This window comes from Drosophila hydei, unplaced genomic scaffold (genome assembly GCF_003285905.1).
Source record: "Drosophila hydei strain 15085-1641.00,03,60 unplaced genomic scaffold, DhydRS2 tig00000349-arrow-arrow-pilon, whole genome shotgun sequence".
NCBI lineage: Eukaryota > Metazoa > Arthropoda > Insecta > Diptera > Drosophilidae > Drosophila > Drosophila hydei.
The window spans coordinates 267,936-291,157 of NW_022045714.1; the positions used below are offsets into that span (position 1 = coordinate 267,936).

Below are 23,222 nucleotides of genomic sequence, written 5' to 3' on the forward strand. Positions count from 1 at the left end.
GATATATAAGTTATCCCTACATAAAACTGAAAAGCAAGGTTCCAAGTAAATCATTAAGCGAATGTTGTCGGTAGGCCTATTCTCATGGGTGCTAGAAATATTCAAGGAATATTTAAAGTATATCAAGTATTCTTGGAAGGTTTCCCCGTCACATTTAAGTTTTGTCTGCAATTTGGTCAAGCTTTCTTAAGAAAGACGAATCATTCCAGAAGATAAAGCAATAGTAAACTGGCGCTGATCACGTAAATGGACCTTTAATCCTTGATAATCTAAAAGGAGTAAAATTCAAATTGTTATTATATTTGTATAATAATGTATTTGCTATTTATTTCACTTCTGATGGGGGAACATGTCACAAAACTTGGTAGAACAGATTGCACAAATGCAGATAGAGTCGTAAACAGATCTCTTCTAATTCGTGTGACTTGAGAAACAGATCAATTACATTATATATCTATATATCTATATATGTGTATATTTGTATATATGTGTGTGCCTGTGTGTGTGTGTGCTACCTATATAAATGGTATGTATACTTGTAAAAACAATAAGAATGCATAAGGAGAGGGGCAGTTGGCATTGAGTCGAGCTTTCCACACACTCAACAGCTTTATAGGCGTTTGCGTGTCTTAATACAATCCACATCCATGTAGAACACATACAATGTGCGTGTGTGTTAATACAATCCACATCTTTATAGAAAGGTTCACCTGTCGCAAGTTATCTGCTGTTTGTGTCGTTTGCTGCATTTGTCGGCGACTCGTAGCGCGCCAGCTTGGCCTCTTGATCGGCTAGCAGCTCGAGCAAATCTTCCTGATCCTTTTGTGTCGCTAGCAAAGACTCATTGGCTGCATCCGCTCGCTGCTTTTCCGCTGCCAATTGCTGACGCAGTGTCTCCAGTTCCTTGGTCATACGTATGTTCTCTGCAAAGTACATGTTCGCTTGATAGCGAGCTGCATTCAGTTGCTCTTCGTTTACAACCTCTGCTGGGTGCTCTGGAGCTGCGGTTGCAGTTGCAGTAGTCGTTGTGGCTGCAGTTGCTGCTGTTGGCTGCGCCGCCAGCTGTGCTTTGAGCAGCGTATTCTGATCGGCTAGCTGCGCCTTGAGCGATTGCTCCTGGCTAAGTTGCTCCTTGAGCTCAACATTCTGCTGCTCCAGCTGCTTGCTGGACTGCTCTAGAGTTTGGATTTGCGCATCCATGCCGCGTATGATGCCCTTATATTGAGCCACCAAAGCGGAGGCCTCTGAGCTCAGTGTAAGCTCGGTTAGTTCAATGCCATCCACGTCGAAGCCGCTGACCAGCTTGGCTATCAACGCCTCCAGACCCTTGTACAGTTTGCAGTACTCGTAATCAAGCAGCAGTTCACTGGCGCCCTTGGCGCGTATCTGAGCCTGCTTGCATGCCCGGCTGTACGCCTCGTGGCGCGACACTTCGCTCAGCTTGTTGCAGAAGGTCTCCTGCCCGATGCGCTTGATGATCAACTGACTGATGTCCTCCCGCCGCTGGGTGGGCAGCGAATTATCGTTGAACTGTATGCAGAGGCCCATGAGAAAGGCGCACATGCCCTGCACGAGATACTCACGTTCATCATGCTCATTGGCGCACAGCTGGGCAGTTAGGTAGGCCATGGTGCCCTGTGTCTCGAGCAAAGCTTTGACTGCGCTTGGACAGTGAGCCAACCAAACGCTGAGCAGCATTAGCAGACCCACTTTACTCTGCAGGCGATATCGCTCCTGCTGCATGAGATTTGTGCATTGCTCCAGCAGTGTAATGGGTCGTTGTCCGCCAGGCGTTGCCAGGAGCACACGCAACAGCTCCTCCTTCTGGGCGACATTCTCGACGAGCGTATGCATAAGGGCCACAGCAGCAAACCAATTGGCCAGCGTGTCTGTGGAAAAGAGACCTGTGCACAGCAGCTGCCCGGTGGATAGCGAGCTGACATCTGTGGCACTGGATGGCAATAGCGTCTGCACCACTGCACGCTGACCATCCGAGTTGCGATAGAGATAGCATTCAAAGCAATAGAGCACCGCACAGCGTAGCGCTAGAAGCTGTTTCTCATTGATCATGGACATGAGCAGGACTACAATGGCCGGCCTTGGTGGTTGACTGGGCGCTTGAACGCGGCTCAGCTCGTCCTGATTCTCACGATCCCCTCGCACTACCTCCGCCACAGCATTAATTGTCTCCGTCAATATATCCGCTGGTACTCCGCTGCTCATTAAGATATCGCAGAGGGCCTGCAGCAGTTGCGATTTTTGCATTACCCGCTGGCACGCAGTGACTACTTGCTGCTGATTGCTGGGCGTAACCAAGGCCCGCACCACCTGCAGCAGGCAATGGAAATTGGATACCTTCTGCGGGGTCCAAGCGCTGTCGTCCGCATCTGAATTGCTATTGGAGTTGTTTAGCAAAAACATTGGAGCCAATCGTTGTATGTAGGAGCCCTCCTTAAAGAACTGCTGATTGCTGGAATTGTTTTTGAGTAGATTTAGCAGCAAAATAAGACAATCCTCGACAACAATGCCACCATCCGAACAGCCCTCTTCGCGTACAATATCAAACAGACGATCGAACGCATTCTCGAATGCCACAATCTTCTGTATATTGGAATTGCCTTTGGTCAGCTCAATGAGGAGCAAGAGCACGTCGTTTCTGATCACCTCACGACTATCGGTGAGCAGGTCCATCAGCTTGGACACGCCCATGGGACTCACTAAGACCAGCTCCTGTAGTTCACGTGTCTTATTTGCAATTAAAGATGTGATTAATTGTATGGCCCCGCGGCGTACACGAAAATCATATTCATCAAGATAGCCCATGACAAGGGTGACATGCTCGGGGCTTTTGATGAACATTTCGGTGAACTGTTCGCCAACATTCACGGATACAGCCGGATTGTCGGCTTCCTCGTCGAACTCCTCGCTTGTGACAATGTTGCATAGCGTATCCAGAGCATAGCTAATGATTTCTGCGTCCTGGCCATCGTTTTGCAGTACCTGCACTAGGGGTGGCATGCCCTGGGCACCCACCTCTATCCGATATTTGCGTGAAAGCGCTTTCAATGCCCGGCATGCATCACGGCGATCCTCCAGTAGGGTCGATGAATAAACTCGATCGACGAGCTTCTCTACAGTTTCGGCTGCACTGGGCTGTTGGCCCGGCTCAGTGCTGCCCAGCACGGTCTTGATGCCACTCTTCAAGAACTCCATCCACTTTCTGCTTAGCTAAACGACGTGTGCAATATGGTATGCTATATATTCACCTAACACATATATCTGACACGTCAATTTTTATAAAAACAATATACCACTCAAGTGTGTGCACACCCAAGGCAGAGAAAATTGTATGTGTATGCGATATTTGGAGCCATTAATTAAATATGTTTATATGGCTTTTTATTAAATTACTCTTTAGTTTCGTTGCACATTCTAAAATTTGTAGTTTATGTCAGATATGATTCAAAAATATTAAAATAAAAACATCGATAACCCTAAAAAAGGGCTTGACATTTTTTTGTTTATAATACAAAACCCGTGCATATATATCGGGTTACAAATAATAGCTACCATGAATATCGATTTACCAGAAGAAATGATTTTTTTTTAAAGAATATCTTGCAAATCTCGTTGACAAATTGTTTAGTTATTGTTTACTTGAAAAAATAAAATAAAATAAAATAAAAGTGGTATTTAATTTATTTAATGTGACTATCGATAACATATGTTAAGTATTGCTTAGTATTTTTTAGTATTAGACCGCCGCATTATAGAAAATTCTGTGGATAGAGCAATACTGGTTGAATTTTTTGTTGTAACTTTTGCTGTTTTTGTTTATTATGCATTTGTTTGCAAATGTATTGTTAATTAAATGGATGCCACAAATGCAACTACATAAATGAGCAACAAAATGAACGTTGCACAAATGTGGCTGTGGGGCCTGGTCGCGCTCAGCACGCAAACGACCTTTGTTGTGCAGGCAATGTGCCCCAATAAATGCAGCTGCAAGAATATTTCAGAGAATATTCAATCGTTGCGCGTTCGCTGCGACGAGCTGCATATAGTTAATTGGAGGGACTTAAACTTTGGCGACGATGTCCACAATATTGTCAGCATGTAAGCGTCATATAACAAATTACCATAAATCAATTTTTATTTATGGTTTACCTTGCAGCAATGCCAGTAAAAATGCGATTGCACGTATAAGCGAAGATGATTTTAAAAGCTTTACGGAACTCAAACGTTTGGACTTATCATCAAATTTGCTCACCGAACTGGACAAGAACAGCTTTGGCAATAGCCTGCTTAATGTGGAACGCTTGCGTCTAGGTAACAATTCTATAAGTCATATATATGAAGGAACATTCGAGTTGATGCCGAAACTGAAGCAGCTGTAAGTTCTTTTCTTCTTTTAAATCTATTTGAAACTATATTTTCTGCCTTTGTTTTGCTTAGGGATTTATCTAACAATCCGTTGGCCTGTGATTGTGGCTTGATTTGGTTGATTGCCTGGTCCAATGCACGCGATATACGTCTGTTGCCGGCGCCCAAATGTGATTCACCTATCAATTTTCGTGGCATGCCGCTGAAGAAGCTGAAAGTGGGCATTGACTTTCGTTGCGAATCGCTGCTTCAGCCGCTTCTGGAGCTGGTGCCCAAACAGAATCAGGTGCGTGAATAAAAGCAAGGTCTAACTGCGGATATTTATTCATTTTGTTATAATTCTCTTTAGATTGCCTTTGAGGGCGACGAGCTGCAGTTGAAATGCTTTGCCCCCCGTGTGGCAATTGGCGCTCCTCAGGAGTCTGAGGATTTGCCTACACGTGCCTACGTCTTCTGGGGCTGGTCGGATAAGATAAGACAGCAAAACTCCACAGATGATATCATCTATCGTGATCCCAGCAAAGTGTTTAATGATGTGCATTTAGAAACGCGTCATTCCAACGATTCGGGCATATTGAATTCGATATTACGCATTGGCAGCTTAACGCAGAATCACACGGGCATGTGGGATTGTACGCTGCGTAGCCAGCAGGCGAACCTTTCCCAATCCATTGTCCTTCATGTGGTGGCCAAGGGAACGCTCTACTGTGATGCTTTGATCACGCATACGAACAAGGGCAGCTACCACTGGCCGCGCACCATGAGAGGTGAAACAGTGCTGCAAGCCTGCGTCGAGGAGCCCAGCGACGTGAGTTTGCAGCGACGAGCGTCACATGAATGTGGCAACGATGGTCAATGGCATCGACTGAATGCCGAGAGCTGTGTCTACGTTAGCGAAACGACGCGCATCTTCGAACAGTTTGCAAAGGTGAATTTAACGCTTACCAAAGGCAAAAATGCGCTAGAAATCGCGAGGCGCTTGCACAACTTTACGCATATACAAACGCAACTGCACAAAATACGCGATCCCATGGACTTGGAGTATATAGCGCGAACACTGCTTAAATATCTCGAACAGCTGGACGCGCATCAGCAGGAGATAAGCTATTTGCTAATGGACATTGTCTCACAGCTGCTAACGTTGCCCGGTAAAATTTTTGAGGCAGCACAACTGGAGCAGGGTACAAGTCATAAGCTGCTTCACATTGTCGAAGCCGCCGCCTTGCGCTTGGCCACCAGCAGTACCATTGGTGCAGGCGATGGCGATGCAAGCGATTGGCGGCGCCAAATGCTGCAGCGCAACATCTTTGTGGAGTTCTTCAATATCAGTCTGGAGCAATTTCTGAGCATGTCCTGCGTGTGGCTCGATGGCAGCCAGCGCGGCTTACAATGCAATAGCGCCAATGATACGATACCCATGTACGAGCATGGCGACATCGATGCAGCTATACAGGTGCCCTATCAGGTGCTCAATGAGCAGGTATCATCGGCTAATAGCTCAAGCAGCTTGCAGCGCAACTTAAGACTTATGATCACGCTGCATCGCAACGCAAAGCTATTGCCCAATTTGCTGAGCAAACAGAACGAAACGTTGTCGTCTGTGGTCATCGGTGCCCGCCTTTACAGCGATGCTGAGCCATTGGATAATCAATTGCCAGCAGCTGAAGAGGAGCTCAATCTCGAGCAGGACGATGTCTACCAGCAGCGAATAACTATAATGCTGCGGGCACATCCGTATCACGATGAGCGCAGTGCTCCATTGCCCGCCTGGTGGGATGAACAGCAACAGGCATGGAATACTCGAGTCTGCCAGCAGCATTATCAACATCGCACTCTACTCATGTTCAGCTGCAGCAGTCGCAGCGGCTATTTTGGATTGCTGCAACGTGCTGCTTATCTGAATGACTATCGGAGCGAGCAGGCGGGCGCTCGCTTTCGGCACGCCCCCTTGCCCATTTATGTGGGCTGCGGTCTATTGTTCGGCTGCGCCTGGTTCAACATAGTCACCTTTGTCGTCTTCGGCTGTGCCATACGCATTAATCGCGTGCAGCGACACGCTTTGGTCAACACCTGGCTGGCATTGTCCACACTCTGTTTAACCTTTATGCTGGGCATCTATCAGACAACGAATTTGCTGCACTGCCGTCTATTTGGATTGCTCTTGCACTATCTCAGCCTCTGCGTGCTGCTCTGGCTGTGCGTTAGTCTGAGCAGCATGTACAAAAGGCTGAGCAAATCAACGACAGCCACATCTTTGCCATTAGGCGGCCAGCAGGCGTTGCCCATGCAGCTACCACAGGAGCCGCATCAGCGTAAGCCCATACTGGGCATCTATCTCGTTGGCTGGGGCATTGCGCTGCTCATCTGCGGCATCAGCAGCGCTGTCAACATGTCCGAGTATGCCGCCTACAGCTACTGCTTCCTCCACAACTCGACGACTTTGAACGCTTTGGTTGTGCCAGCCGGCATTTTGCTGATCTTTAGCGGGTTCTTGGCGCTTTGCATCTACTACCAACTCAGTCAGCAGGCTGTGAATGTGCTACAACAGCAACAGCATCTCGGCCAGCGTCAATATTCGGATAATAACACCCAGGCAACGGAGCACATTGATCTGGACTGGTTGGACGCAAATGGCTGTGCAACTGTGAAGCAGGAGGCAAGCAGCTCAGCTTTGCAGCTGCAGGAGCAGTACAGTACGCTAAGCAATCCATTGAGCAGCATTGTGGATGACTACGAGCGCTCGAATATGTCGCATCTGCGTGGGCATTTAATCTTTTTGGTGCTCTACGTTTGCGCCTGGCTGTCGGCTGCCTTCTACGTGCACAGCGAGGAGGAGCTTTATGTGTTGAGCTTTGTCGCCAGCTGTGTGGCATTGGCTCTCTTTCTGCTGCTCTTCTATAATCTGACCAGGAACGATGCACGCCAGGCCTGGGCCCAGCATCGTTTGGCCAGATCCAGTCGGTTGGTGGCCTATAATAATGCAAGGAACGGGAGCAGTCAAGCTCGAGCTGCTGCTGCAGCAGCCACATCGGCTGCCAAAGCTGGCCAAGGCGCTGCTATGATAAGCAATTCAATTGTCGCCTACAAAGCTGGTCCGGGCAGCCTCTATGAGCCGAACAACTCGGCCGGCTCGCGTTCGAATAGCCAATGCTCCAATAAGCAACGCAGCAGTAGTGCCCGTAGCATGCGTAGCCAGAATCGCAGCAACGGTCACTTGGACTGCACCACACAGCAGCTGTTGGCTGGCGGCGGCGGAGGAGGAGGCGGAGGCGTGGGCGGCAATTCGGCCACATCCATAACGATAATTAACAACAATCATGGACAGCAAACGCTGAGTGGAGCCTCCGCTGTCTCCCAGCAGGCAGGACAACATCATCTGCTCCATGTGAGCAATGGACAGGAGTGTATACCCAGTGCGGAAATCTTCTACAATCCCAACCAGATCAATGTGGCGCGCAAGTTCTTCAAGAAACAGAAACGTTTGGCCAAGCGCAACAATTTTGAGCTGCAGCGTCAGGCACTGCCCCAGCAGCTGCACAGCCAGCACAGCTTAAGCGATGCCAGCTCCGAGCAGCTCTACGCTCGACATCATAATGCGATGACCCTCTTGGCAGGTGGCACCAAGGTGAACAACACGAATTTGCATTACAAGTCGCAGGTGGAGCAACAGCAGCACAAACGATTCGTGCCCGCCTCCAAAATATTGCAAGCGAACATTTATACGAATATACCCGAGACGCTGACGCCGCAGCATGAGGTGATTAAGCTGCGCACGCCCTCGCTGCTCGACGAGACGCTGCACGAGCACGATGACGAGCTGCTGACCACGCACGAAGACGACGATGGCAGCTCTTTGGACGAGCATGCGCCGCTGTATGCCAACACAATGCCAGGCACACCGCAGAACGAACTCAATGCGCATGTCTTTAGGGAGCGGGGAGCGCCTCTGAGTTCCACGCCCGTGAAGCGGCCCAGCTTGGAGGCCATGAATAGCTTGGGTCTGCCGGAAGCGACGAGCAGCGAGGCAGCTGCTGCTGAGGAGCCGCTGCTGCAAAAACATGAGATCTACGTCTCCAACTCGCTGCAGGTCACCAATAGCATTCGCCTGGAAGATGACTTTCCCAGCGTGCTCATCCGCTACAGCCAGCAGCAGCAGTCAAAATCCCTGAACAATATACACGACATGCTCGCCGCGGGTGCTGCCACAAAGGAAGCCAATGGCAACGCTGCAGCAGCCGCATTGGAGGGCAACAATTTGGGCTCCTTAGCGGGCAGCAGTGGCAATTCGCTAGTCACCCAAATGATGTACTCCTGCTCCAGCAGCAATCTGCCCCAGTTGCAAGCGACGCACAATGCCCGCAGTCGACCCGCCGGCGTCGGTGGTGTGGATCACTTTAATCTTCCAAGCAGCACGCGGCTTCTCTCCGCCAGCCCGACCAATGAGAGCGATCTGAACTATCAGAACTCTGAGATTAGCATACGCAGCCATGGACTATATGCGCCGCAAACGGATAACGATTTAAACCTGACTTTAACAGACGATTTTCGCTGCTATCAGTCATCGAACGCCAGCGATGCGGACGTGGATGTGCTCAATGAGTTTGACGATGAGTTTGTAGCCAATGGGGATGCAGTCTATGCGCTGCAGCAGAGCCAGCTGCATGTGGGCAATGGAGGCGCTGGTGGTGGCGAGGCCACAGCGGAAGCCACAGAGGAGGATGAGATTGTTGATGATGTTGACGAGGATGAGGATGACGAGGAGGCCATGAACAACTCCATCGATGAGCTATACGAGGCCATCAAGTGTCGCAGTCCTCTCAGGAGTTGCAAGCAGCTGCTGCAGGAGCCGCACAGTTCACCAACAGCTGCCGAAAGATTGCGAAAGACTGAGACGCAGCTGCAGCTGCAGCTGCAGCATCCGTCCTCGAGCAATCCTAATCCCAATCCCAGCTCGACCAACAATCAAGACCATCTCAATGAAACTGTGGAAGATGATAGCAGCCAAAGCAGCGTCATTTCCTATATCGATCCTAGAGCAAACAATCCTAGTTAGCTCATACACTAGTATATAGACTATATATATATAGATACATAGATATTTATACATCTTAAACTAGATGTAGGCTTAGTTATAGAGACGATACGACAAACCCTCCGTGCTTGGCTGACATGCCAATGCCAAAGTATTCCTCTCCTCAATAGAACCTAAGCTTTTTTTTTTAAATTATATATTACTGTATATTGCATTTGTACTTTTATATGCTTCATATATAACTATATACATAAATAAGTATATATATATATATATATATATATTTGTCTAGCATAACTCATTTGGCATTTACACACTTCACACAACTTCACACTTGACTCCTATAACGTACATATATTTATTATGTCTATATATAGTCTGTAAGAAATCGCATGCAACAAAAAGAGATTATGGAAACGAAAACAAAAATCTTTATAGTATATATATATATAACTTCATAAACATCGAGCAAATAAGTCAACTGTAAGCTGAACTCATCTAAAGATTAAAACAGTTTTTAAAATGTTAAATTTTAGTAACTAAACTTTTGTGTATTATGTATTTTGTATATTTAACGAAAATTAAGTGCGAATAATGAAACTTGAAAAAAAAGCAATATTTGTTTTTAATTTAATACGAATTTAAAAAATCAGAGAATAAGTAGAATGTTAAAGAAATATCTAGGAACGATCGGATAAGTTAGTTAACTGTTATGCGGGAAAAAGGAAGTTTTATAAGTACTGTATTGCAATACGGAAAAAGGGAAATATCTATGGTAACTTAACATAATATGCTAAAGGGAAATTATGGGAATGAGTAGGGCAAATATTTGGTAAGGAATTTGGATACAATGGCAACTATAATATTTTATTAATGTCATAATGTCAAAAAAAACTTCGTACGATCAAATTTTTGTAAAGATATTACAAATATTTTGCGTTTATTTATATTTGACGGTACAGTGAACACATTTAACAGCTACTTGTAAAGTAGATACAATTCGTAGGTCATTCGTTAGCTGGAAAATCGCACAATTGCGAGTCCAATGATAAAATATTTAATATGTAAGAAAGTTATTTGTATATGTCATAAATTATATAACTATTTAAATGTTGTAAACAAGGTTTAGACGAATGTGTGCGAAGAGCTGTGTATGTGTGTGTGTGTATATAAATATTTTAACATTATATGATTACTTAGAGTTTAACAAATAACGGTTTAAAAAGATGTTGCAATAGATGCACGCTAAATACAAATATTTATGATTAATTATTAATTAGTTGACATATTGATATTGCTGCGCCATTAACAATGAAAACGAGCGCCTGTGCGTGTTTTATCTCCACTTTAGATACAAAATAACATTATTCGATTTATATAGATAGTTAGATGTGGGATCGAGTGAATGATTCACATGTTCAAATGCTGCGTATGGACTTCCAGCGCCGCAGCAACAGACACGCTGAGCTCAATCCACTGGAATATTGGCTAAATTCGCTAATGTTTATATTACGTGTCGGAATGTCAATTTTCTCTTTTAAAGTCTGCAAATGAGATGAGATTGCAATGCGTGTATAACAGTATAACAGTATAACAGCGGGGTGATTACCTTGTAGGCTTCTGGAATTTCAGCGGGTGATCTGTGCACAATTGTGCCATTGATATATAACATATTTGCCGCACTCTCCTCGGGCAGCGTGAGCTTCTGATAGGTGAAGCTCGCCTCACGCTCCATACGCTTCACAATCTCCTGGCAGGTGGCACTTGTGCTCACACACATCACATCCGGCCCAGCCATGGTGACGTAGTACTTTAAGCGCTTGCAACCATTAACCTACCCCACAAAAAAAAGAACAAATGTATGCTGATTAGAATTGCATATAAATTGAGCTTAGCTATAACGCACTCTAATGGGTGTCACTGGATATTCGGGATACGCCATGGCAACAGCGCGTGCGCCCTCCTCGTTCGTATAGCTTGAAATGCCAATGAAAAACTCGCGCCCTGCAGACGATTATAACGGTTATTACACAATTGCGATAGTATCGATTAATTTGATAATTTCAATCACTTACCCGTAAAGAGCACATCACCGCCATCCAATTGGGCATGAGGATCATCTATTTCGATAACCGGTATGTCTAGCTCCTTCTTCAAAATGATGGCCATGCTCTCCGCTTCGCGTCGGCGTTTTAGATTCTCCGATTTGCCAATAAGCGCAACTCCATTGCATACCACGGCGCTGTTCTCAACAAATACGCCTTCGGGTAACGCATCATCCGGAGGCAGCTCGATCACATTCAAGCCAATTTCACGCAATAGAGTGCAATATTGTTCGTGTTGTTGTTTCGCCAATTGCACATCAAAGTCGCCCGTTTCGAGCAAAGCATTGGAGATTCTGAAGATCACACGCAAATTACGAATTAAACGAATTAACAACAATCAAGTGCGAATAAATGAATGAATGAAGTAATTTACGCCTCGACACGGGGTAAATGCGTGGGCGACAATGTTTGTTGGTCTGCCCCAACCCTTAAACCTGGCCCCACCCAAAGCCAACCATTGAGCCATTGCCTAGGCAACATGACCTAATTTCCCCGTCCAGGTGTGCCCTGCGCAGCTTGGCCAGGGGCCATCCACTTACCTGGCAACAATTGCGTGAGTATATTTGGGTGACATATTGGACACTGGTTAATCCAGCGGTGCGCGGTTTATAACTGGTAAGCACCAGGAGACACAAAACCGAATTTCAGATGTTGCGTTTGTGTACTCGCTGTGGAACGCCATTCACACATGCACGCGAGCACGTTGACATTCGCAGTGCCGAAAATTTGCTCTACACTTAACATTGCCGCCCAATTGATCTGTTAATGTTATGTGAGTGTTGGTGCAAATTGAATGCCCAGTTTTTTCAGTATTATTAAACAGTTAATAATTTTATTTACTGTATATTAATCAATAGCAACTTTGTTCAGTCATTCATAAATCAAGGTCTACACATTTTTTCCCGACACTACATTTAACAGTCTTGCTCCACAGTTATCATAAATGCTCCACATTTGACGAGCATTCTTTCACAGCGCCAAAATGAGCTTGTGACAGTTATGCTTAAAATAAGTCACTTGAACTTTTAAAAAGAGAATCAGAGCGAACATTTTGGCAGTTGGAATTTAGTGCGAGAAATTTGTTAAATTTCGATATAATTTAAGTAACATACAATTGTAAACAAATATTTCTTACGTGCAGATACATATAAACAGGAAGTTAACAGTTAATTAGTTAATTTATTGTCATGTATCAGAATCAGGTGGTGCTAACGCGCGAGCGTCGTCGCTTTGGCCGCCAATGCGTCTTTGAGGATCGCAATGAGCTAATGGTCAGCGTACATCCGAGCAGCCGTCTGCGCCTCAAATATATTATGGGCAACCCACAGACACGTTCCATACAGCTCAGCTCGGTGATGGCGTTTAGCGAAATGGAAACGGAGAATGCGACCTTCGATGAACGTGGCATGTTTCACTACGAGGGCGGCTGGCCGAAGGAGGTGAACATAAACGACGAGGAGCAAACGCAGCGCCATCGCAAGAAGGTCGAACGTGATGATGCGTGGGGCGATGAGGTCAAGGAGCTAATAAGGACAACAATGAACACAGCTCGGCAAAACAATGCCATTAATATATATAATCATTTCTTTGACGATCTGCCACACGATATGGGCCGCACCATTTGCATGCCGTTCAAGTCCCGCACCATAAACATCTTTCACGATATGTGGCAGCCGCAGCGTCACATGTCCGTGATCAATTGGATGCCCAATAACAATAGACAGATCATGACCCAGTACAGCAATCTGTTTTTGTTGAAAGGCGAGAAGCGTCGCATGGTCACGAACGATGACACCAATGGCAGCACGAATGCATTCTATGTCTGGGATGTTAAGAATCCGATTAAGCCCTTGTATTATTATGACAACACCGAGGTTGTGTCGTGTGCCAAGATCTGTCCCAAGGAGGAGAACAATATGGCGGCGGGCACATTTACGGGCAAGGTGTGCATTTGGGAGACCTTCGAGAGTGGCATGTCAATCAGCACGTGCCCCATGGAGGCGGCGCATCGCGAGCAAACATCTTCCTTGACCTGGGTGTACTCGAAGTCGAATACAGAATTCTATTCGGCGTCGTTAGACGGTTCGGTTAAGTTCTGGGATATTCGGGATCTTAAGATGCCAGCCAATGAGATCCTTCTGGAGCCATATACGCGCAATCGTCAAAACCGCCAGAATGCTCACGGCTGCACCGTATTGGAATTCGAGTATACCATACCAGTTCGCTTCATTGCTGGCACCGATATGGGCGACGTCTTTGTTGGCAATCGCAAGGGCTTGAATCCCGTTGAGATGCTCGTTGGCAACTTTCACATTTGCGCCGGGCCAATTCGCACGATCCATCGTAATCCGTTCTTTGTGAAGAACTTTGTCATTGTCGGCGATTGGCGAGCGCGCATCTGGTGCGAGGAGGTCAAGAATCGTCCAAGTACCATGTATGTGTATAAGCGTTCGCAGTTAATGTGTGGCGCCTGGAGCACGGGACGCGCTTCCCTGTTTGTCACTGGGGACATTGATGGAGTCGTTGACTTTTGGGATTTGCTATTGAATCAACGCAAGCCCATCTATAGCATCAATTTCCACTCCACCATCACGGGCGTTGTCTTTCAGCCGGGTGGACAATTTTTGGCCATTTCCCTAGCGAGTGGAGATACACATATCATGAATCTGGACGATGCCATGAAGAAGACCACCAGCAAGGAGAAGGCACTCATGGCGGCAGTAAGTTAATGATCGCGTTTCAATCCTCTTAATCTGTCCCTAATCTTTCCCATTCATCTTTCCTTCTTTGTCGTTTTTCTTTCTTCATTCTTCCTCCCAATTTCCTTGCTTTTTTCTTCCTCCTGAGTTTCTCCTTAACTCCTTCTCTCCCTCCTTTTTCCCTCTTTTCTCCTTCCCTCCTCCCCCTTTTCTCCTCCTTCCTCCTTCCTCCTTTATCCTCTTTTCTCTTTTCTCCTTCTTTCGCCTTTCTCCTTCCCTCCCTCCTTACCTCCCACCCTCCCTCCCTCCCTCATTTCCCCACTGATTCCTCATTCTTCCCACCTCCTTCACTTCACCATTCGCCCTTCATCCCATTCAGATGTTCGAGCGGGAGATTACGCGCAGCAAACTGCTGGAGGCGCGTGTGGATGAGATAAAGTTGCGTCGTCGCACGCTCCTTATGGAGGAGGAGGAACGCCAATCAAAGGTTGCCGCCATTGAGGAAGTTGCGGTGGTACCCGATTTGGAGCTGGATCCCGATAATCCCGATCAGTTCATCAAGATGATCGAGTCCGACGAACAGTTCCGTCTGGCTCTGGCCACCTTCCATGAGACCCTCGAGAGTGTTGATCGCAAGCGGGCCGCCGAAAGGAAAGTGATGGAACGTACCGACTTCGAGCAATACTATTTAGACAATCTGGCCGAGCAAGCCAAACTCGAGGAGGCGCGCAAAAAGCGTCCCGGCTCCATAACCTCCAAGGAGGCCAGAGAACTGCGCGCGGCCAAGGCTAAGGCCAAGGCAGCCAAGGCAGCTGCCAAGGGCAAGAAATAATCAATGAAAGCAGTTCTCTCTGTTCCCAGTTCAAACGACTCCAAATAAATATCTATGTAGATCTCTTCTATCACATCTATATGTGTGTATATATAGGCAAAGGCCTAGAGCTTGATGGTCTGTAAAAGGAAATCATTCTTGGTCTGTAAGATTATCAAATCTGCTCAGACTTCAATACGAGGATTGTCTAAAAAGTCTTCGTACTTTCCATATACCATATATATTCCTACTACTCTGTATGTTATATACATTCCCTATGATCAACAGCTTGAATTTAAATTCGAGTCTAACCAGTACATCACTGAGAAGATACACGTTTATATAAGCCCAGATTGTTATACCAAGTCTCATATTGCATGCCTTTTTTCACGAGCTTCTAGTAAAGTAGTTAGCCTGATTAATCAGTCGGTCAGTCAATATAATGAGCTTTACTAGGTGCATATATAAGCATAAAGTGTCATTAGACAGCCATTAGCGGCAGCCACTTAATAACCCACTTCGTCTAAAATGTGTTCCATTTAACTATTATGTGTCTCCTACTAAAATCCCATTCACATAACTTTTATCTTAAGTGTTCTGTAAATTTAAGTTGAATTTAAATTTAAATGATTAAAGTCTGACTCGGCTTAGTGACACGATCTTGAGCTGACCGTAGCTTTGAGTCACAATCAAGTCTAAGCTTATTTCCATTGGTATGCGAAATTAGGGCTAGGCCTAAGGCTTAAAGTTCAGCTCTTGATCACTTTAACTTCAAAAGTGTAAAATATTTCATTAGTGATCTTATTTGATATATTTTAAATGAGCATTATGAGTGTCAAGATTATGATAAGATATAAGATCAGGATAATCGTTATCATTATTATTAAGAATATAACGATTATGATTACGATTTTTAGCAATGCCATTTTCATAAGCTATGTTACGTTTATCATGATTCACTATCATAACATCACTATGATTATCATATTCATCAAGTCCTTATAGCATCGCCATTATCATGCTCATTACTATGAACATTAGCATTATCATCATCATCATTATCATTTTCGTTATTATTATAATATTGATGTTGCTCTTAGTCAATCAGCAATAGATTTGATATCATCATCATCATCATCATCATGATCGTTTCATCATAATTATTATTACGCTTCTTATTCGTATCATAATTATGATAATAAAAATATAACAATATGATTTTATATATCATCATTATTATTCATTGTCGTCATCAATCATTAAGATTGCAATCATCATCATAGTTACGTAAGAGAAACTCTAGTTAAACTCATTATAGTTATAATTAACTGTTTATTAAGTAACAACCTTTAAGCTCGCTAAATTCACATCTTGTACAGATAAGTAGATACATATAAAGATATACATTAAATCCACAGAGAAAGTTGAAAAAAAAAATTAAAAAAAGGTAAAGAAGGAATATCGATAAAGCTGTTGAGACTTAAAACTATCATTGGAAGTTCCGAGTTCTAGCTTAGTTTCTCTTTTCGATTTATGGCTTACATCTTGTCGGTATCGACACCCGTGTCTAGGAAATCGTTGACCAATCGCATTGCCTTTCTGGGTATCAAGCGACCCAGCTTCTCTACAGCCACGAAATGACGAGGTATTGCCGCCTCCTCCAGACCCTGGCGCTGAGCCTCGATAATGGATGCAGCCGCATCCTTGGGCGAAATTAGCTTCATCGCATTGGGGAAACGATAGCGCGGATTCTTGCACAGACCCGTATCGATCATATACGGATAGATGGTGGTTAGTTTGATCTGAAATAAAATGGGTAACTTGTTAATGATGTTCATGATCGTCTATCTAGCCAAAAAGAGTAACCATGCTTGGATTCATTTTGTTGTCTGGGTTATGGTTGACTTACGTTTGTCTGGGGATTCTTCTGTCGCAGCTCCTCGGCGAGGGCTGCCATGTAGCCGCGTACGGCGAACTTTGTGCCGCAATAGGGCACCAAATTGGCCAGGCCAAAGAGGCCGGCGCAGGAGGATAGTGCCACAATGCTGCCCTCATTGCGCTCAATCATATCGGGCAGGAAAGCTTGGATGATCTGAAAGCGAGAGAGAAGAAACATATATAGACAGAGACAGAGAGATTGTGTGCGAGAGAGAGACCTACCCAATAGTGGGCGAGCACATTGATGTCGTACATGAGGCGCGTCTCCTGTTCCGTATGTTCGAGCAGCGGATGGCAGGGCATAATACCAGCATTGTTGACCACAACGCTAACAAATCCATGCTCTTTGCGTATCCTGCTAGCTAGCTCCATAATATCCTCACGCTTGACCACATTACATACATAGCCATAGGCTGTGCCGCCAGCCTGTTTGATTTCCTTGACTGTCTGTGAATTGGTCTGGTCATTAATATCCCAGCAGATGACCTTGGCGCCAATGCCAGCATATTGCAATGCCATCTCCTTGCCCATGCCATGACCGGCACCAGTGATCAGCACAAACTGTCCAGACACATTCGCCTGTGGCCGTGTGGTGAACAGCTTGACGGTCTCCTCGATAATGGTCAGCCAGAATTTAAACACCAAGATCACAATGTCCACGATCAACAGCACTATATTATATATATCGTTGTTCTGGCCAACAGTGCTTCCGGCACCATTGCGGCTGTTGTTGTTGCTGCAAGAGTTACAATAGTGAAATACATTAAGCAGTTGCGGGGGAAGGAGGCTTGCATAATTGGGAAAGTGCGTGACAGTGGCTAATTATAATGTGATATAATCTAATATCAAGCATTTGTGGCTGCTGCGAGGGCTGTCATTAATAGTGTGCGCCGGTTGATCTGCTAGTTTTCTTTACTTTATTTTTTACTAGTTACTTTAAATAATAGTAACACAATTTGTTGAAAATTGTCGAATTTACTGTTGAGACTTACATAAATATTTTCGCGTTTGAAATTTGTGCACAAATTTGTCATTTGAATGGAAGCGCGGCCAAATGCCGAAATTAACTAAAAAAGGCTAAAAAGCTGCCGACACGCTGCATCATTTTTAGTATTTTTTGAGCACTCATTTGGTATGCTTTTATTTTTTAGTTTAAGGAACTAAATTCAAATTTGTATTTATATAATCTTGTATTAAAAATAACAGAAAGTAATGTTAATGTAATGTTAATATGTTTAATCTTCATTTGTTGCTAATTTTAAAAAAATCAAGCAGTATGTGCATAATGTCACGCGATCCAATCAAAATTAAAGCTAACCACTAACACTTCCAGTATTCAAATTAATAATGCTAACTGTTCCGTGACATAGCTCTGTCTTGATTGTGTGTGGATAATGCTGAGATTTCAAACTGAAAATCCAAGCTGGTCACACTTAGCTTTGTCCTTCTCGCACAAACACAAAATTTCAATAGAAATATTTATATATACAATAACTATTTATTTAAATAAATATATCTGATCACATTTAATTTTTCACTAGACGCACAACAGGGTTATTTTAGAGTCAGCCCTCGTATTGGCTAAATGCATGTGCGTGTATACGGGCGTGTTTGTGTGTGCGTATGTGCTTGTACGTTAACGTATCCATAGGTCTTTAGGTCGAGCTCCAACGGACGATTTACACTTCAGAGCATCCGCAGCGCCAAATACTCATTCGCATTCGCTTTTATCTTTATCTGTGACCAGTCGCTGACCAAGCGACCTCTGACAGAGCTGTTGTAATTTTGTTTTCTTTTTTTTTCAGTTCAGCCTCAGTTTTTGTCAACGGCTCTGCATGGGGCGAGGGGAGAAGAGAGAGAAGTGGGGCAGCTGTTTCAGCTACGGTCAGCAAATTTATTCTTGTTCTGGTTGTCGTTGTCACTGGCTCATATAGTTCGTATAAATAGCTATGCTCTCCAGCTGCAGCAGCTTTGTACGATCTGGCGATAATGGCCAACACAACAAAAACAACAAAAGCTCATTGAGTGAAACAATTCTATAGCATGTGCTGGTCAAGACCTATGCTATAGACCCTGAACTGAAGTCTAACCTTGGTATATGGTTCAGCACGAGCTTGGCTTTGACTTTGATTTAAATCGTTCTAAGCATCAAGAACACCCACAATAAGTCACCATCGAATATCATGCTCTTCTATAGAATTCACAAATTTACTTCGAACTGCTGCTTCCATATCGCTTACTGCATTATGGTATTATAATATAACCACGTTGAGTCTAACTGTATTCTAAGGAACTTACACGTCCAATGGCACGATATCTATTATTATTGTCTCTATGTGAACTGGGCTGTTGCTCAACTACATATCATATATCAGTATATATCAATATCATGTCCTATATAGAGAAGAAAATTTTTATATTCATTAGCGTGATGGAATTTGTTTGATATCTTTTACTTTGCATGCATGCTAAGATCTCTATTGAAGTGGAACACTTAAGAATACGCTGGGTATATAGTAAATATTTGGGGAAATTATAGAAAGAAAGGTTAGAGAGAGAGAGAGAGAGAGACAGTTAGAGAGATACATATAGAGAGTGAGAGAGATAAAGTTTAAGATAAAGAAAGATAGAGAAATAGAGAGAGTGAGAGTGAGCAATAGAAATAGAGAGAGAGATAGACAGACAGAGAGAAATAGAAAATAAAGAGAGAGAGATGCAGAGCTAATTTAAAATGCATTTTCAGTTTTGATGTTCCAAAAGATACTGATGCCTTAGTCCATGTGCTGAATTCAGGAAATAATTTTAAGTTATAGAAATACGAACGTAAAAAAAATATTCCATTATTATATATTTTCTAATTAAATTTAAAGATCTCTTTCGTTCGTTGATTTTTCAGAAAGCGTTTTATATATTCATCATATCTAAATACTACTACTAATGGGCGATCCCAAAAACTATATATAGATATATATGAGTTTTCTTATAGTATTCAAGATTCTTTAATAACAGCTAAATGTAATTAAAATAGTTTTGATATAACTTAAGTTGACTGTACTATGACGGATGCTTTAATAGGTCTATTTAAAGACTAACTTTCGAGTTTGATCTATGACATAGATTGTAATATATGATAGAACATGAAATACATTGTAATACAGTTTAGCTGCTGTCTTGTTATGTTAATAAACTAATCTGTGTTCAAGTTGAAACCATCTGGGTAGGCCCAGGGCAGGGGCAGGGGTAGGGGCAGGAGGCTTGTGTTATTGAATGCTTTGAACACGTCGTTAATGGCCAATCAACTGCACGAGCTGTAAGATCATAGTAAATTACCACGTGTGCCGCAATAATAATAATTACACCTACTTGAGCAGCTTAAAGGCCCCGCTGACATATTGTTAATAAACGACAAAGGTTAAGCTTAATTGCTGGGTCATAATTAAAATTCAGTGTAAATGAAACGAGAGCCGGTTCGATTAGCTTAAATAATATTTATTATTTTTTTATTTCGTTTAATATTTATTTTTCTCGAAATTGGGCAAAGTGCACTTTTTAGCAGGGACTTGAGAGTCAACTAATTGCTTGACTACTCGTTCCTAGTCTAGTTACACTAGTAATCTCTAGCAACTGCTCCACTTCAAAGATAACAAAACAAAAAAAAGTAAAAGAAGAAAAACTAAAGTTCGATTGTTAGGGTCACAGTTCCAACTGGACCTTATCTATGGCGTACACACACACACAATGAAAGAACACAAGAACTAATAACACACAATACGTGTCGTACGAGGAACATTATAAAAATATCACAAAAACAAAAAATAGAAACACATTTTTTTTGTTTTATTATTTTATATACATATGTAGCGCGCATGTCGATAAGATTATAATTTCTTTTTTTTTTTTTTAATTTTTGTGTCAAGCTGCATCTGTTGTTGCTAGCGAACGTCTAATTCCACAGTTCATAAATTTATTTTTCATTTAATTTTTTTCTTTTTTTTTTGGTTTTGTTTTTATTTTTGTATTTCGATCGCGATTTCTATTTCACTCACATTTCCTATCGCCGAACATCTTAATGTTTTTTCTTACTAACCTTTGTATGGACATTGTTGCTGCTGTTCTTGTTGTTGTTGCTCAAGGATCTCTGGTGTGTTTGGTTTTTTATTTCGTTTCGGGCACCCAAACCGTTAGCGCCTGTTAACGAATTCGAACTGAATTCCCACAGAAGTAAACAGTACGCAATGCGACTTGCCGGCAGGTCGTATGAGTGATTATTTATTTTCAAAAAAGAAAAAACAACAAAAAAAATGAAAAAAAAAACATATTCATACAAGCGCAAAACACTCACTAACACACACACACACACACATACACAGGCAGCATGGAGAGCTTGTTCTATAAACAGTTTACTGTGCTTGCATGTTTACACGCCGCGCTTCCCTTCAACACCCCTACATAGTTATGATCTATATAGAGATAGTGTGTGCAAAAGAGAGAGAGAGAGAGAAAGAGGGCGGGAGAGAGCGACAGAGCGAGTGAGTGCGAGAGATTTGAGCGTTGAGTGAAAAGCCGAGCAGATCGCTGAATGAGTGTGAATGTGAGTGCTGCCAATGTGAGTGTGGTGAGTGTGTGTGTGTGTGTGTGTGTGTGGGTGTGTGTGTGTGTGTATGCGTGTGTTAATCAGCGTCCGATGATTACATGCATGCAGTAATATTTATAAACAATGAGGGTCTATATTTTGGATTTCACTCGTGTTATTAGCTAGAGATACAGATACACACACACACACACACACACACACAAACACAGTTTTTGATGCTGGTGAGCTCTTTCATCCAGATTATTGTGCATTTTAATCGCTAAAAATGCAAATAAAGTTCCTGATCAAAATCCAATGTACAAAAATATATATTTGTATCTTATGTAGCTAATATGTCTATATCTATATCTATAAATAGACTTTGATATCACTGAAGATAAGGACAGCTATTGACAGTTGTAGATATAGCTACTCATATATAGATAGAGATATCTGAAGATCAACAAGAAGTATACGATAACAAATACAAATATTTATATATATGTATACAGATATAGATATATCTATTTAAAGACATATAGTTAGCTGTTATTCCCTTGAGTTTGCCCAGTTTCTTCAGTATCGATCTATGTGGAAATATCGCTCTAAATAGAAATGCCTATCCCGGGAACTAGCAGGACTACAGCAGACATTTATAGATTGCTTTTGATTATATTTATATTATATTTGATTTCCTCTTAATTACAGGGTATTAGGGCATTAGTTGTCGTAGACATTTCCTTCTTTTAGCTAACTTTCTAGCAGTACAGGGTATTTTGCAACAAGCTTGTCTATTCTAAGTATACTTTTCTGCATTACAGGGTATGTATAAGCTGTCAGCTTATTGTGCAGTAAAATACAGGATATTTCGTACTCATACTCATACTTTTTCAACCAATACAGGACATTTCTCTAGAGCACAAACTTCGATTTCATACTGAGCAGGGTATTTGCCAGTGTGCACCTCCATTCTCCATTGATTTGCTGCAGTACAGGGTATTTCCTAGTCATCAAAGCCATTTTAACTGCAATTTTTTTAAGTCAAAGGTAGTTTATAGTCACACTACTTTTGCTTACTTCTTTGTTTTACAGTTATCAAGTCGTTCCTTAGTTGATTTAGTCACATTACAGGGTATTTCTCAGTGTTTCCTCATTGATTTTGGAGCTTAAAAATAATAGCAAAGATGCCACCGCTTTATGATCTCGCGTAGGCTGTAACTCATATAAAAGCCGTTAGACGACCCCCCATTAACACCCCCTCATGGGGCCTATGGAGCGCGGTAAGTGCGTCCATCAATAGAACACAATGCGCATTGGAGCGTTACGTAGTCGTCGCGGTAAATCGATATGAAAAGCCAACTTTGCGTTAACAGATATGATGCAAACGTGTGATAAGCGTTGCCCCTTCTGGCTACGCTCGACTGACAATTCCGAACTATCGCAGAGAGTGGAGTGCGTGAGTGATGTATGCAAATATCGGTAAGTTGCATGAGATATAGATCGTACTGAGGAATTTCTCAGCTAGAGCTAAGTAAAAGATCTAGCTGTGAGCTTGCGCGAGAGTTGAGAGGTCGAGCGGGCATATAGACATGATTGTATTTGATAATATTTTATGCGTGGAATAGTGAAAACGAGATTTTCAAATTGAATACCGAGAAACTGGATGTTAGACGGCCTTGCA

The 23,222-nt window shown here is 43.2% G+C and overlaps 5 protein-coding genes across 8 annotated transcripts; 2 read left to right on the forward strand and 3 right to left on the reverse strand.

The window, feature by feature from the left end:
* Window positions 1-296: 296 nt before the first annotated feature.
* On the reverse strand, window positions 297-3,420 carry LOC111591989 (general vesicular transport factor p115). Of its 2 annotated transcripts, XM_023303949.2 has the most exons (2): window positions 1,584-3,420; window positions 1,467-1,530 (listed from the first exon to the last, which is right to left on the reverse strand). In XM_023303949.2, exons 1-2 carry the CDS (start codon window positions 3,211-3,213, stop codon window positions 1,520-1,522), a joined length of 1,641 nt encoding a protein of 546 aa, XP_023159717.1. In that variant the 5' UTR covers window positions 3,214-3,420; the 3' UTR covers window positions 1,467-1,519. The 2 variants fall into 2 exon arrangements, with proteins under 2 accessions (XP_023159716.2, XP_023159717.1); XM_023303948.2 differs by having other exon boundaries at window positions 297-3,416.
* Window positions 3,421-3,781: 361 nt separating this feature from the next.
* LOC111591981 (adhesion G protein-coupled receptor A3) lies at window positions 3,782-9,613 on the forward strand. Its single transcript, XM_023303931.2, has 4 exons — window positions 3,782-4,116; window positions 4,175-4,393; window positions 4,456-4,669; window positions 4,733-9,613. The coding sequence occupies exons 1-4, from the start codon at window positions 3,899-3,901 to the stop codon at window positions 9,434-9,436; spliced, it is 5,355 nt and encodes a 1,784-aa protein (XP_023159699.2). The 5' UTR covers window positions 3,782-3,898; the 3' UTR covers window positions 9,437-9,613.
* A 743-nt stretch (window positions 9,614-10,356) lies between these two features.
* On the reverse strand, window positions 10,357-12,323 carry LOC111591982 (N(G),N(G)-dimethylarginine dimethylaminohydrolase 1). The gene is made up of 5 exons (XM_023303933.2): window positions 12,060-12,323; window positions 11,491-11,813; window positions 11,322-11,419; window positions 11,025-11,249; window positions 10,357-10,959 (listed from the first exon to the last, which is right to left on the reverse strand). Exons 1-5 carry the CDS (start codon window positions 12,092-12,094, stop codon window positions 10,834-10,836), a joined length of 807 nt encoding a protein of 268 aa, XP_023159701.1. The 5' UTR covers window positions 12,095-12,323; the 3' UTR covers window positions 10,357-10,833.
* A 242-nt stretch (window positions 12,324-12,565) lies between these two features.
* Window positions 12,566-15,114, forward strand: LOC111591971 (dynein intermediate chain 3, ciliary). Its single transcript, XM_023303918.2, has 2 exons — window positions 12,566-14,240; window positions 14,599-15,114. Exons 1-2 carry the CDS (start codon window positions 12,708-12,710, stop codon window positions 15,049-15,051), a joined length of 1,986 nt encoding a protein of 661 aa, XP_023159686.1. The 5' UTR covers window positions 12,566-12,707; the 3' UTR covers window positions 15,052-15,114.
* A 1,258-nt stretch (window positions 15,115-16,372) lies between these two features.
* LOC111591974 (17-beta-hydroxysteroid dehydrogenase 13) lies at window positions 16,373-21,185 on the reverse strand. 3 transcript variants are annotated; one of them, XM_023303921.2, is made up of 4 exons: window positions 21,056-21,185; window positions 17,191-17,704; window positions 16,940-17,122; window positions 16,373-16,832 (listed from the first exon to the last, which is right to left on the reverse strand). In XM_023303921.2, exons 1-4 carry the CDS (start codon window positions 21,067-21,069, stop codon window positions 16,569-16,571), a joined length of 975 nt encoding a protein of 324 aa, XP_023159689.1. In that variant the 5' UTR covers window positions 21,070-21,185; the 3' UTR covers window positions 16,373-16,568. The 3 variants fall into 3 exon arrangements, with proteins under 3 accessions (XP_023159689.1, XP_023159691.1, XP_023159690.1); XM_023303923.2 differs by lacking the exon at window positions 21,056-21,185 and adding an exon at window positions 19,209-19,228; XM_023303922.2 differs by lacking the exon at window positions 21,056-21,185 and adding an exon at window positions 18,604-18,632.
* Window positions 21,186-23,222: the final 2,037 nt, after the last annotated feature.

Coding starts and splice junctions, on each gene's coding strand:
- LOC111591989 (XM_023303948.2), bottom strand. CDS start 3,213: ATGGAGTTCTTGAAGAGTGGCATCAAGACCGTGCTGGGCAGCACTGAG.
- LOC111591981 (XM_023303931.2), top strand. CDS start 3,899: ATGAGCAACAAAATGAACGTTGCACAAATGTGGCTGTGGGGCCTGGTC. Junction 4,394..4,455: donor ATGCCGAAACTGAAGCAGCT/GTAAGTTCTTTT, acceptor TGTTTTGCTTAG/GGATTTATCTAACAATCCGT. Junction 4,670..4,732: donor TGGTGCCCAAACAGAATCAG/GTGCGTGAATAA, acceptor AATTCTCTTTAG/ATTGCCTTTGAGGGCGACGA.
- LOC111591982 (XM_023303933.2), bottom strand. CDS start 12,094: ATGTCACCCAAATATACTCACGCAATTGTTGCCAG. Junction 11,814..12,059: donor ACTCACGCAATTGTTGCCAG/GTAAGTGGATGG, acceptor TGTGATCTTCAG/AATCTCCAATGCTTTGCTCG. Junction 11,250..11,321: donor ATCCAGTGACACCCATTAGA/GTGCGTTATAGC, acceptor TTTGTGGGGTAG/GTTAATGGTTGCAAGCGCTT.
- LOC111591971 (XM_023303918.2), top strand. CDS start 12,708: ATGTATCAGAATCAGGTGGTGCTAACGCGCGAGCGTCGTCGCTTTGGC. Junction 14,241..14,598: donor AGAAGGCACTCATGGCGGCA/GTAAGTTAATGA, acceptor CATCCCATTCAG/ATGTTCGAGCGGGAGATTAC.
- LOC111591974 (XM_023303921.2), bottom strand. Junction 17,123..17,190: donor ATGTGCTCGCCCACTATTGG/GTAGGTCTCTCT, acceptor TCTCGCTTTCAG/ATCATCCAAGCTTTCCTGCC. Junction 16,833..16,939: donor AGAAGAATCCCCAGACAAAC/GTAAGTCAACCA, acceptor ATTTTATTTCAG/ATCAAACTAACCACCATCTA.